General features: G+C 44.6%; 1 protein-coding gene across 3 annotated transcripts in view; it reads right to left on the bottom strand.

Moving 5' to 3' along the window:
* fwd (phosphatidylinositol 4-kinase beta fwd) overlaps positions 1-13929 on the bottom strand; it is a 166724-nt gene that overhangs the window by 20806 nt on the left and 131989 nt on the right. For all 3 annotated transcript variants that reach the window (XM_065434612.2, XM_065434611.2, XM_065434613.2), the window contains one exon: positions 8513-8778. In XM_065434612.2, the coding sequence (XP_065290684.2) occupies positions 8513-8778 (266 nt within the window). The remainder of the gene's footprint in view (positions 1-8512; positions 8779-13929) is intronic.

Below are 13929 nucleotides of genomic sequence, written 5' to 3' on the forward strand. Positions count from 1 at the left end.
CCAATAGCTAAAAATGCTTGGGAGAGGGTTAATTTAGATTTTGCGAAAGTGGAAGGAAGATCATTGCTGCTGATGGCAGAAGCGTACTCAAAATGGCTCGAGGTAAGAGTAATGCACGGCACATCAGCCTTGGCCACGGTGGAGGCGGTAAGGAGCAGCTTTGTGGCTTATGGCCTGCCTAATGTCGTTGTGACCGACGACGGTCCACAATTTAGATCCAGGGAATTTCAACACTTCTTGGAACAAAACGGTGTAAAGTCACTTTTTACGCCCCCGTATCACCCCCAGTCAAACGGTGCAGTGGAAAGGTTGCTGTGGACCACGAAGGGGGATCTTGAAATTACAGCTAGAAGATGAAAGAGCCGGCCGGATACGGCCATTACAACACCGCATTGATAATTTCTTGTTGTCATACAGGATGACGCCGCACTCGTTCACAGAATCGGCACTCTGCAAGTTGTTTCTTGGACGAAAAGTCAGTCCATGCTGAAACCGTGCAGGATGAAAGTGTGGAAAAACAGAAGTGAAAAAAAAAAAGCTCACAGCAGGTGCAAGAAGGGGTAACAGCTGTGACTTTACGCAAGGCAAAGAGGTATATGTCCGTACTGTTCGCAACGAAAGGGTGAATTGGTGGCTAGGCAAAATTGTAAAAAAGGTGTCAAAAGTGACGTTCCTGGTACGTGTAGGTGGGGTTCTTAGGTATTGCCATGCCGATCACTTAACATGTAAAGTGGAATCGCCAGCGGCTCCCTGGTCCGAAATAACGCTGTCGGAGAACACAGATACACAAAGTGAGGTACTCCCAAAAATTTTACCGAGGGAGGGGGCACTAGAAGAAGTCATGCCTACTCAGCAGGTGGCACCATTAGCACAGGGCCAAGCAACCGAACACCCCACAGCAGCCAGTCGGACCAGTGCCCCTGTGGCAATCCACTAGGATCCGGCAAGTGCCCAAAAGGTATGGGTACCAGTAGCCAAATAAAGGGAAGAAAGGTGTATCTTGTAACCAGCAGGGGGCCATGCTTGTGGGCACTCCAGCGCCACCATTACATTATAAATAGCCTACCCAAGCAGGGGGGCATGTCTTGAGATATGATGTACCGGCCAGTCGTCATCAATAAACCTCTTGCACAACTGTCGCCTCTTTAACAGATGGTCTACAAATAAGGGCACCAGCACAGCAATGCTGACTGCTTGTCCCTTTATCCCAAACACGCGCCCAACGGTGACGACGCAGAAGCTTCCGCCTGCATTCTCTCGATCTCCCAACTTTCAGACATGACCAATGTTCAATGCCATGACGCCACTTTGCGGACCCTCATTGAGCGAGTTGAATCTGTAGCTACTGACCGATCCTTATGGTGGTTCGTCTTTTAGAATGGCGTTTTGTACCACCATAATTTTCCCGTTGACGGTGCCTTCCCTTCTCTATGTTGTCCCTCGACACTTTCGTTCAGCCATTCTCCATGAGCTTCATGACACACCAATTGCAGGCCATCTTGATGTCACTTGCAGCTATGACCATGTCCGCCATCCCTTCTACTGGCCTGGCCTTGCTTGCTCTGTACGGTGATACGCTGCGGCATGCGAGCCCCGTCAGCAACCCCTCGACATCCCAACTGAGCCATTCTTGTGAGTGGGCTTAGCCCTTCTCAGTCCTTTTCCCGAGTCAAGTCCGGCAACAGGTGGATCGCTGTGGCTATGGATTATGCAATGCGATATGCCATAACCAGAGCACTTCAGACCAGCTGTGCAAGTGATGTCGCGTATTTCCTCCTCTGCGACATCATTTTAGTGCATGGTGCCTCACAAAAGCTACTCGCGGACCGTGGTCGTACCTTTTTTTCCCAAGTCAATGCCGACATTTTGCAGTCCTGCTCTACCAAGCACAAGCTCACTTCGTCGTACCACTCTCAGACCAGCAGCCTGACTGAGCGACTGAACTGGAGCATCACCGACATGCTGTCTAAATACGTTTCGCCTAATAACCACTGTGACCGAGACATTGCACTACCCTACGTCACGTTCGCTTGCAATTCGTCACGTCCCGAACGTGCCGGTTATTTGCCGTTTTACCTGTTTGGTCACAACCCTGCATTGCCTTTAAACGCTTGACTTCCCTCTGCTAATGCCTCGAGGAGCAAGTGTGCCCACAATGCCATTTCCCATGCTGACCATACGAGGCAGCTTGCTCGTACTCGTCTGTTGGCATCACAAGAAAATCAAAAGCGCGTTTTCAATCAGCGGTACCATGACATACATTTTTCACCAGATTTTCTTGTGCTCCTTTGGTCCCCTTCCTGTCGAGTGGGGCTCTCAGAAAAACTTCTTTGCTACAAAGGCCCTTACCGCATCTTACGTCAAGTGACCGATGCCACCTATGAGATAGTCCCTGTCAGCTCTACCATGTCATCTGACCTCACCTCACCTGATGTCCATGTTGCACGGCTAAAACCTTACCACGCTCTTCCTGCCAGTCCCATTTGATGCACCAGGAATGTGCTTTTTCTGCCAGGGTTCATGTTATAATGAGGCAAAGACGAGAATGACGATGGTCCTGAAGAGGACGAAAAGTGGACCCAGCCCGGCTGGGCTCTCTTCCGCCTCCACGAACCTTCACTCTTTATAAATATATTGTAAATAGTAGTTTTATATGCGTAACAATAATGACCACAACCTCACTGCGGCAGTCTGCTGACCACCAACATGCCAGCTGGCAGCAAATTTTTGTCATGGCCGCATAACGCCGCTAGGCCTAACCAGCACCACTTCGTCAGTATCCAACGGCGAAGAGTGAACCCGAACCTTAGTAGTGGCTGTATGGCATTCTTAAAGCCGTGAGATTGCCTCGCCAAAAAAATTGGAATATAGGAGACAAATTTCTTGAATGCGGCAACTTTGTTCAAGGCCACCATGTCTGCGACAGCGTGCACGTTATGTTAGAAAAACGGAGTGAGACACCTATAGGAGCGCCCGAAACTTCGGTCACCAGTTTAACATCTGTCATAGAGAAGAGGAGCATGGGGTCTGGCTTGGAGTCAATGCTATCACTTGCTGCTGCCTGCAAATCGATGCTGTCCCGTTGCTTAAGCAACCTGCCCGCGGCTGGACGGAAGGTGATGCAAATAGATAACAGCTCATGGAGGAAACGGTGGTATTATCCAGGCTTAATTCGAGGGTTTCGGCTCAGTGCACTGCAAAGCTAACAAAGCCGCTAGTCTAGACCATACCACTTTGGATAGGCCAGAGAAATGGCCCTTGAGGACTTAGTTGTTATTGAAAGCCCGGGCAACTCTTTCATTGCAGGGTGGGCACAGATTTCTCATATTTTGCTGAAACATAGCAGGACGTAGCAGATTTCGTCTCTGGGTGCAACTGGCACAGTGGTAGGCATCACTAATTAACAACAACACAGTCCTAATATCAAATTACAGTCAACTTCTGTTAATTATATCCTGACGGTACAAACAAACCTGGTCAAATTATCCGGCAGGTCGAATTACACAAAGGGCAGAAAAAACGCCGAAACACGCAGTTACACAGCCTAAAGAAAGGGGGCCAAGTTGTCATGCTAGTGAAAGGTAACATCTGCTGTGTTATTGTGGAGGCATTTTCGAAAATTACGCCTGACTTTGAAATTCTTGCCACCCAAAGCAGTGTTCGAGTGTACAGTGTAATGTATCATCCAACTAATGCGAATGTTTCCAAATTAATTACATTTTTGGAAACTTTCCTAAGCTATATTAATGATACTGTAATCCTTGAAGGCGACAAACATTGATTGCTTGCAGCAATCATCAAATCGTGACAAATTTGGTAGAATCTTGCACGCAAACAACTAGAGTGAAACCTCGTTAAACCGTAGTTGGCCGGAGCTCGGAAAAAGTATGTACTAAATGGTAGTGTTGCTTAACTGAAATAGCACGGGATCGCCCACTTACCTGTCAAAAATGCAACTCGGAGAGAGTGCGATGACAGGGAAAAAAACATGCAGTATTTATTCACTTTGCGCGACAACAGTGTTAGTTTTGTTTGACACCGCGGCGGCCTAGCAGCAACGACAGAAGCTTTAAACTTACTGAAGCTGCGAGCCAGCTTTTCAGCCAGCCCCCTCTTCTCGGCAAATACTCGCATGGCGATTCCTCATTAACGTTGCATATCCTTCGCGCATGTGGGCGGTTACGCTACAGAAGTCGCGGGGCACCTTTTTCATTGCGGGGTGCTGTTTTCGTCGCGACGATTGCATTCATGAGGCTGACGTAACACGCAGCTTCTGCCAGTGTCGGGCCTTAATCGCTCATGCTGTCGCTTTCCATGTTGTCCTCATCACTGTCGCTAGTCGACACTTCGGCAACAACAGAGGCAACGATGGCGAAATGTCGAACCTCATAGCTGACACCTCTTCATGGTTGAAGCAGCGCTGCTGAGCAACTTCTTCGCATTCAAAATGCCACACACTGCAGTCAACAGTAGATCCCTCTCCCGTGCAAGCGCGGACTTTGTGTCATGTTTGATAGCACGAGCGATGTCTAATTTTTCTTCTATGCGGAGCACCCGGTGCCTTTTTTATCCGAGCTTCAGCATTACGCGAGTCATTGTTTGCACGACGTTACAACGCTCTCTCGCACGGCGCTGAAATGATGTTGATGTGGCTTCATGCGCAAATGCACAGGGTGCTTGGAGGCCATTGTTCTGATCTCTGAGGCTTGTTGTTCTGCCGGGCCGCCTGATGGAGGCGACGCACCACTGTGTTTGCGCGACGAAAAGTGGAAACACTATGTGTTAACCAATACGTACGTAATAAGTTGGTACAGTTTATACGGATACGAAACACATAATGTTCAATGGACGCTGAGTTGAAGATTTGACTTTGCTACTTTTAAAACAAAACTACTGTTTATGCGAGTACGGTTTAACAACGTTTTACTGTACATCAACACAATTAGCCTACCGACATGAGTGCAACCAACTTCGACTCTACTAGATGTCTTTATTACCAATATTGCCTCCAAGCATCCTAGTGCTGGTGTTATCAGCTCTCAGATAAGCGATAACTCACCCGTTTATGTTTTAATGCAGTACGCTAAACTATCCAACTTATCAAAACCATGACCTGAGAAAACTTAGACAAATTTTTGTGCACTGGAATGATTTTACTGTAATTTGCGTCTCATGGACTGGAGCCAAGTCATAGATTCCAGTGAACCAGAGGAAGCTTATGCAGAGTTCATAAGCGTTTTTAAGGCAGTGTACAACTAAAGTTTTCCATGTAAATTAAAAAAATGAGCTCGGAAAGCCCATAAGCCATGGGTCACATGGGAACACCTGAAGAGTATGAAAGAAAAAGAAACTCCACCAGTGTTTCATGAAAACAACAGACCTAACTGACTTGCGTGTCTTTGGGCATTTCCGGAACAACCTAAACAAACAGCTCCGAGAAGTGAAAGGGATTTACATGACCAATCATTTTTTCTCCCATGTGTGAGAGGACCTCACCTAGTGTGGAAACGGTTAAATGCCATACTGCAAGGTGACCCCAAAGAGGAATAAATTTTATCAATCACCAATAGAGACAAGACATTTACAGATACCCGATTAGCAGATTCCTTAACTAATACTTCACATCATTAATCAAGAGTAAGCACGATCTCGATTGCCTTAAGTACTCAACAACACCAATAATGGATAGTGCATTTTGTTTCCCATTACGGGGTACGAAATTGTAACTTCGCTCATGTCACTGCAGAATAGTATTTGTACTGATGCTGATGACCTCCAGATACAACCCGTAAAATATCCTATCAATACAATGGCACCCATCTTAGAACATGTAAAGAACTTTATGTTTCCCATCGGCACATTCCCCATATGACTTCAGATATTAAGAGTAACAGTGATATTCAAGGATGGTGATACCAATGACTTCTCTAATTACAGGCCAATTTCAATTATTCCCGTATTTTCAAAATGCATTGAAAAGTTGATATATCAACACATGTTCAGCTTTACAGTGAAGCACATCATTATCACGCCATGCCAGTACAGCTTCAGGAGAGGTTGCTTAAACGAAACGGCCCTTCTGTGCCAAAAAGAACAAATCTTACAGTTTTTTGAAAATTGGCTATGAACATTATGCATATTCGTGGATTACTCTGAAGCATTTCACTCAATCACCACCCCTTACTTGAGAAACTGGAACATTATGCCTTTAGAGGCACTTTCCTAACACTTTCCGCATCATATGTTCATCATTGTCAACAGAAATTCACTGTTAATGGCTTTCTATCTGAAGTAAAACCAATTCAAGCCGGTGTGCCTCAGGGCAGTATCTTAGGTCCATTACTCTTCCACACATATATGAACAATATCAATATAGCAAACATAGACACTAACACAAAATTTATTATATATGTAGACGATACATGTATTTTCATAACAAGATGTGATCCTTCTACCCTCATAGAAAAAGGCAATGTAATGTTAAGTAAACTTCACGCTTGGAGCGTTGCCTACACGTTAAACTTCAATACTGCAAAGACGAAAGCAGATTTACTGTACCCTCAGCTTAAAGCACTCAATATAACCATAAGTTTAAAATTAGGGTCATCACATATACCAATATCATGTGAAGCTAGAAGTCTTGGCGTTGTTTTTGAAGAACACATGATGTGGACAGTTCCAAGTAAATGAAACATTAAATAAACTTCCAAAACTGTAAGGGTTTTGTGCAAATATTGCTACATCCTGGCTCAGAATATAAAATTTTTAATTCACGAATTTCTGTTTTTGTCTAAATTATTGTACTGCTACTTAGTCTGGGGCATGACAACAAAAACTGACACTCAGAAACTTCAAAGAAAAGCCTTTCGCAACATTGTTAATGCTGCTTATGATGAACACATGGAACCAATCTTTAAGGCTCTAAATACATTACCAGTAAATGACCTCTACCATACAATGTTAAATGAGCGCTATAAATTGGAATTGAAAAATAACAATTCTTTTTTACTGAATCGTAAGGACTAAACCAGTTTGAGTATGTCCGTACAATGAGGATGCGTGGACTCTGGAATGTGCTTAGAACATGTACAAACTGCGGCACTCAGATGTTAAAACATCAGACACCTATGCTGCATAATAATTCAGAGCTCCAAATATAGCACAATAACATACCTATTTGTTTTATTTGATTTGCTGTGATGCTCCTATTTTCTGAGAGTTTTCCTTTCGCAACACGACGTGTCATTTCATGTGGTATTCATATATTCATGTGAACCTGCTAATGTCTACAAGTCTTGTTTGCACAATGGCTTGTTATTATGCCTTTTATTTTACTAGTATTTATGGCATTAGTAACTTATTTAGGACTTTTCAATTAATACACCTAACTTCTGTACCCTATACGACGTATTTCTGTTTCTGTTCAAGTGCTGTATTGATCATGCACGTTGCAGTCGGGGATGCAGACCCTGTCAAGACTGATAGATGGCTTCTTGTCTTTACTTGTCAAGTGTCTTTGATACTGATATAAAAATGATTGATTGATTAGGTAATTCACTTGGCAGTATTTGCCGTTATAGTTAGCTTCACCGAAATACAGTTGTGTTATGCGGCGAAGTATACCAAGCCAAAAAAAGAAAGGTGCTGCTGTTGCTGGGCATAGCACATGTTGCTTAATTTACACACGGAGATGCACAGTCTCCGGTCACAGCACAAACACCAAGACACTAGAAAGTTTACTGGCAGGCCTTCAGAGCTTTAGATAGACCCTGCTTTTTTGCTGGCTTTAAACGTCCCCTAACTTTTGCAGTTCTTTTCTCTTACTGCATTCCGTTCTGCTAGATTTCCCAAAACACAGATGGTTTTTAACCACTTCTCAGTGCAAGGCGTGTATAATTTAGGAACGTATTCTAGGCCCCATTAATAGTTCCATATATGAGAAACATATGGCAGGTGAAACAAGGGCTCAAATCGCCATAGCAACATCACCCAACAGCTCTGAATGGTGCTAGTATAACTATTAGGTTTGTAGGTGCTCTTACTGTGAGCAGAGATGGTGGGTGCATGCCTGTATAATTAAAGGACGCATACTATGTCCCGTGACAGTGGTACCTTTCCCTTCTTTTTTATATGCTTTAGCGCAACACACTATTGTGGCAAACTGACTAGTCAAGTTCAAATTATCTGGCGAAAGCTAATTTTGAAATCGAAGTAACGGAGGTTTGGGCCCACAGAAATGTGCAGGCACTGGCCGGGGCCTTTTTAGCTGAAGTTGAATTAACTGAAGTCTACCCTATTGATATATTGAGCCATTTTGCAGTCTTTTGAATTGGATGCATTCCAAGTTTAGTCGAATTAAAAGTGCTACCAGTCATGGCTTAATACACCATTATTCAAGTGGTCTTTAGAGCACTAACGGATTACTAACAGCACTGTGCAACAACAGTAAGTCTGGTTGAGCTAAGGTGAAAGAAAATGTCGGTAGAGGTGGTGTGAACCAAACATCCCTTACCTGTCCTTGACCTGTATGAGGTACGAGATGAGGCAGTATGCAGCACAGCTCTCAACAAAGCAGCGCTGTGCACTCAAAAAGGCCTCACTGGTTGGTGGCCCAAACTGCTGCTCGAAGTATTGCAGCAGTGACAGCTGTGAGTGCTTCTTCACCTGGTGCAGAGACATGGTGTCCAGGATGGGCTCCACAAGGCCACTGTCAGCCGACGTTACGAGGATGCGATATGGCCGAAGCCACAGGTTCACATGCTCCTGCTGCCAGATGTTCTGCAGCAATGTAGGAGATGCATATGGTGCACACATGTTGCAATTGCAGAGATCTAGTCCAATAAGTATGGAGCCACGACCACTTTGATGACATCCCAAGACTAGCACCAATTTCCAGCCTAATCTGCTGAGAGAACATGTTGACATGCCAGTAAGTTTCGTCCAATGCTCATAGAGGAAAGCTCCAGGACAATTATTGACTGGAACACCGATGTATTCCATAGTACATCTGTAAGTACATGTCTCAAAAGTTGCGCTTGTCTTGGGATATCTGCTCAGTTGTTATTGACACGCTCATTGGCATCACAAGGTGCGCTTGCCACTTGACAAGCCTAGAGCAATGCTGGAAAGGTAAGGGAAAATGTGCAAGGTAGGTTGTCACTAGTATTTAAGTCAAACAATGCAGCAGAGTCTGCAGTGCTCTGACTATTACTCAAACAATGGAAAGCCCATTGTACTTTTTTCCCCCTTTTGTTATGAATGTGTGTTCACATGAGCACCTTTTGTGATATGCAAACGTAAGTTCTTGAGGCATAGTGCACTCGGCATGCAGCTTTTTGTCTTCGTTCAGTCTGGAGTGTGATGAACTGGCTACAGTCACCAACCGATAATTCGGACACAACGGGGACTGCTAGAAATGTGAATAATCCGGGTGTCCAGAATTCAACATGTAAAAAAAGAAATATGTGCCCCACTATGAGGAGGAGGAAAGAACTTTATTGGGTCCTGAGGAACCCCTTCCCACCCACTCTTGGTTTAGTGGTCGGCAGGGGTCGCGGGCTGCACCCACGTTGGGACGGGAAGCCCGTGAGCCTCCGCCCTTTCGTGAGCCCTCTGGACGGCCCGAAGCTGGGTCTGGTGGTCGTCGCTTCAGAATTTCGCCTTTTTGGAAAGCAGAGACCAGTCTACCAATGATTCCGGTTTCAGCTTGATTGTGCTGATGCCTGCACGGTTAAGCATCGGAAATGCATGGAAGTCTGATGGCATCCTCAGTAAAGGATACAACCCCTTATAGGCATGCCAGTGTGATTTATTTCTGCCAATCATATCATGATAAGCATCTTCAGCTATCTTCTCAGCAGTGTATGTGTGCGTAGTGCCGTCGTAGCATACTGCACACCTTTAATATACGATAACCCAAACATGCTGCCATTGTCTTCTTCCTCTTTCGGTTAGATTGCTTCAAGTGTGCGTCACTTACAGAAACAAAAGCAGCATGCCATGTTGGCTCAACACGATACATGCTGCCTGTGTGCATGGCTAGGAGGGGCGCTGGTTTTGCATAGCAGCAGTCATCATACAAATATGCACTCGTGCATTGGGGAAAGAGGGACAAGTCGTCTGCTCTGTCACCGTGTTCCCTGCCAAAGTTATGAAATGCTGCTTGTCTTTGACCTACGGCACAGTTTGAAGGCTATGCTTTTGCTGGTTGCATGGGGCGTAAGCAATTGCACATGCCAGAAACACGTCATTGATGCGTGGTTTTGGACACCACCTATTTTTTTTGAAGCTGTTGGAAAAACAAACCTTGTAGTGCATGCTTTAGGCTACATTTACTGTGGCATATCACATTTATTCCTTTGTTGGAAATCTGAAATCGAAGTCTGAGCTCATAAGTGAGGTCTGCTATTTACAGTCACCGACTAATAACTTAAACACGCTTGCTCATTTGGACAGCTTCGCAGCACTGCTACTAGGCCCATAGACTTATCGGGGAACCTCGTTGACATATTTTTCGAAGAACTGCATGAAAAAAAAAAAGTGACAACTGGGAAAATATAACAGTAAGGAAGGTCCCAAATTGCCAAAGCAATGTCAGAAACAGCTCTGAAGAGCAGCTGGTACAGCTATTATACATATTAGCATTTGTAGTGTGACCAGAGACGGTGTGTGCATGCATATATAATTGAGGGAAGCACACTCCTTTTCATGACAGTGAGCTCTTTTCATACTTTATATGCTTCACTGCATAAAACAGCTTTACCGTGGCAGAGATGCCTTCAGATAACTGGCAAGAACCACAATCACCCTGAGACACGCTTACTGGGACTGACAATCGTGTACTTCTGGCATTTCAGGGCAGGTCCACAGGCAGGGCTTGAGAGTTTTAACTAGGAGTATGCATTTATCATCTTCATAGCAATGTGCGAGAGCGAATTAGCCACTGCACCGCTAAATTTACAGGACCGCTGTGTTCACAGTGGTGGAAGTCCTTTCACCTTTCCATGTAAGTGTTGGCGCAGGCAAAAGGCTGATTTGTGACAAGATCAAACGCACATATACTTACCATATACCATACAAATTTTAACTGATATACTCAATATGTTGTGGAGACGGGTTTGTGCAAGGCTTATCGTACGAGCGCGGTCACGAAAGGACACAACACTCCTTCACACCGCGACACAGAAAAGGTGCTGCGGCTGGGTTCGTCGACTCTTCCATAAGGTATCACAAACAGATTGTCAACAAACGTGGGTTTATTAACCCAGGATGCAACACAGTGAGACAGTCGCAGCTTGTTGGCAAAGGCTCACCGCAAGACCTATCGAGTATGCGCGCCTCTACTAAACATGACACCACGTAATACACTCACATCAGGTCATGTAGATTAGGGAGTTTTTGAACAAAGAAATAGCGTCAGCACAACTGCGCATGTGTGAGACACAAAGAGGGTTTTGCATTTGTGTCGGTGATGCTTTTACGTTTGCGTCGTTTGTGACACTTTTGCGTTTGTGTCGGCTACACAGCACAGTGTCTCAAGCTTTACATAACAGTTTTGCGTCAACAAACATGGCGGCACCCATCGAAGCGGAGGCTCTTGCTGTGTACCAAATTCGACCTCAGTCCTCGTAAATCTGCGACTATCAAATGCGATAAACGGTGTCGTAGGTTCTTGCTTTTTTCATTCGATTCAATAAAGCATGGCACAACATAAGTTATGCAAAAAAGTTTTTATTTTTGCACCTTGCAATTTTTGCATCAAAAGCGTTGTTGCATCTCTCCCTCATCAATACGCAGCCGCCGCAGCCACAAGCAAGCCTGTGATCTCGAGCTCAGCAGTGCTGCAATGCCATAGCCATTGTAAAGGCTACCCCGACGGGTCCCGAACTTCGGGGCACACTGATGGCCAAGTCGCAAGTGCAAAATGACATTTCAAAAATCAATCGCAATATCTGAACATGGAAATAAGATCAAGAATACATATAATTGGTGACTGTAGAACGCACTTAGGTCAGTGACGAATACTTGCACGGTTCTCTTTTTCTGTTTTCTTTCTCAACGGGCTCCATGTGTTCACACTGAGTGCTTATACATAATGCTAAAATTAACAACTTGGCCCATATTCATGCAAGCAGTAAAACTGGTGGTACTATTATAAATCATAATCTATTCACTAACTCGGACGTTGAGGAAGCTGACATGTGCTTGCTAATACCATTGTAAACTATGCACCACTTGCAATACTGATCACAGCGGCTCTTTTACAAAAACCTGCTATCACCCATAAACATTGGAAAAGCTAACATTTAATCCTAGAATGTGACATCCTCCTTCGACAGACTTTGTAGTACCATGCAGATTCGATGAACACCGAAATAAAGCGCGAGCAAGATGGCACAGCAGTACATTGTACGGCTGTCGGAAAAAAATACAGGCATGATGAACCAGATGACTCTGACGTGCCTCAGCTTCCTTCTACAATGATGATGATCGCATGCTGTTGGTTTTGATTTCAGTTTTGCTAGCTGTGAAGCATTAATGAAAGTAGGATTTCACTCTTATGCATGCTTTGGCGCAGGCTCGGCGCAATTTTTCGCTAAAATGTCATTTTCACGCAGGATGGCACAAAAGCCTACTTTTGGCGCAGTTTGGCGCAATTGGCACAGCTGTTCCACTACTGTTGAAGTCAGCTTTGCCGCAGTACAGCAGTGCTATGCAGCAAAACATAAGCACAATGCAAACACAGTTTGGGCTAAACTTTCATGGAGAATATAGGCATGTGCAAGAATTGGGTAAATACCATAATTAGACATTGTGAGCTACCCTTATTACTTGTAAATCTCCCTGGGGCAGGCCGAAAAAAAAGGCGTTTTTAAAGGAAGATGACGTGTGTTCAACGCATTCACTGTCCCCTAAGCTCTGCCAAAACTGACATCGCCAGTAAACGGGCTGCTATTAGGGTCAGCCATATTGGATGTATGGGTCAGGCGCATGCATGCTGACTGAACATGATGATGATGATTTGGGATTTTAATGCCGCAGCAGCTGTGCAAGCTATAATGCGCCCAGCACGTTTTTTGAAGTAGCTTATTTGTTCAAATGTGGCAAAATGGTGTAAATGGGCAAGTAAAAATATAAGAGCATGAAATGTGCTACAGTTCCTGTAGGTTCCTGTGGCCTTTAGATAATTAGAAGTATCTTCATAGAGCACAAGTGGTTCATCACTCAATAATAGAATGGGAAGGAAAAGGATTCTTTTTTCGTAAAAAATTTTGAAATATTTTTGTCTCCATTTTTTCCAAGCCGAGATACGTTATTAAAATGTGCAGCACACATAGTTCGCTGACACAGGAAGAGACTGCAAACGGCAGCACAACCGAAACTTGAAGAAGTGTTGTTAAGATGGATTGCCGATTCACACGATGCATAGCTGCCTTTGAGTGGCGCCCTTATCTGTGTGCAGGCCGAAAAGTATGCGCTGAAGCTCAGCATCGAAGACTTCAAGGCATTGGAAGGCAGGATCGACCGATTCAAGAAAAGACATGGCCATGGTCTTCCGAAGCGTATGCGTCGAGAAAGGGGCTGTAAATGAAGGCGTTGTCGAAGATTGGAAGGCTGGATTACCCGCACACCTGGCCGATTATGATGCCTGCAACATTTTTAACACAGATGAGATGGCCCTCTTCTACAAAGCCCTGCTGGATAAAACCATCACATTTAAGGGGGACCCTTGCGTTGGCGGTAAACGAAGCAAGGACAGAATAACAGTTTTGCTGGCTGCCAACATGACTGGCATGAAGCGGCTACCGCTATTGATAATCGGCAAAGCAGAATAGCCGAGATGCTTCAAGAACATAAAGAAACTTCCCGTACGTAGACTATCGCTTGAATTGAATGGCCTGGATGACCTCAGCTATATTTCAGTTCGAT

The sequence above is a fragment of the Dermacentor albipictus genome, chromosome 5 (genome assembly GCF_038994185.2).
Source record: "Dermacentor albipictus isolate Rhodes 1998 colony chromosome 5, USDA_Dalb.pri_finalv2, whole genome shotgun sequence".
NCBI lineage: Eukaryota > Metazoa > Arthropoda > Arachnida > Ixodida > Ixodidae > Dermacentor > Dermacentor albipictus.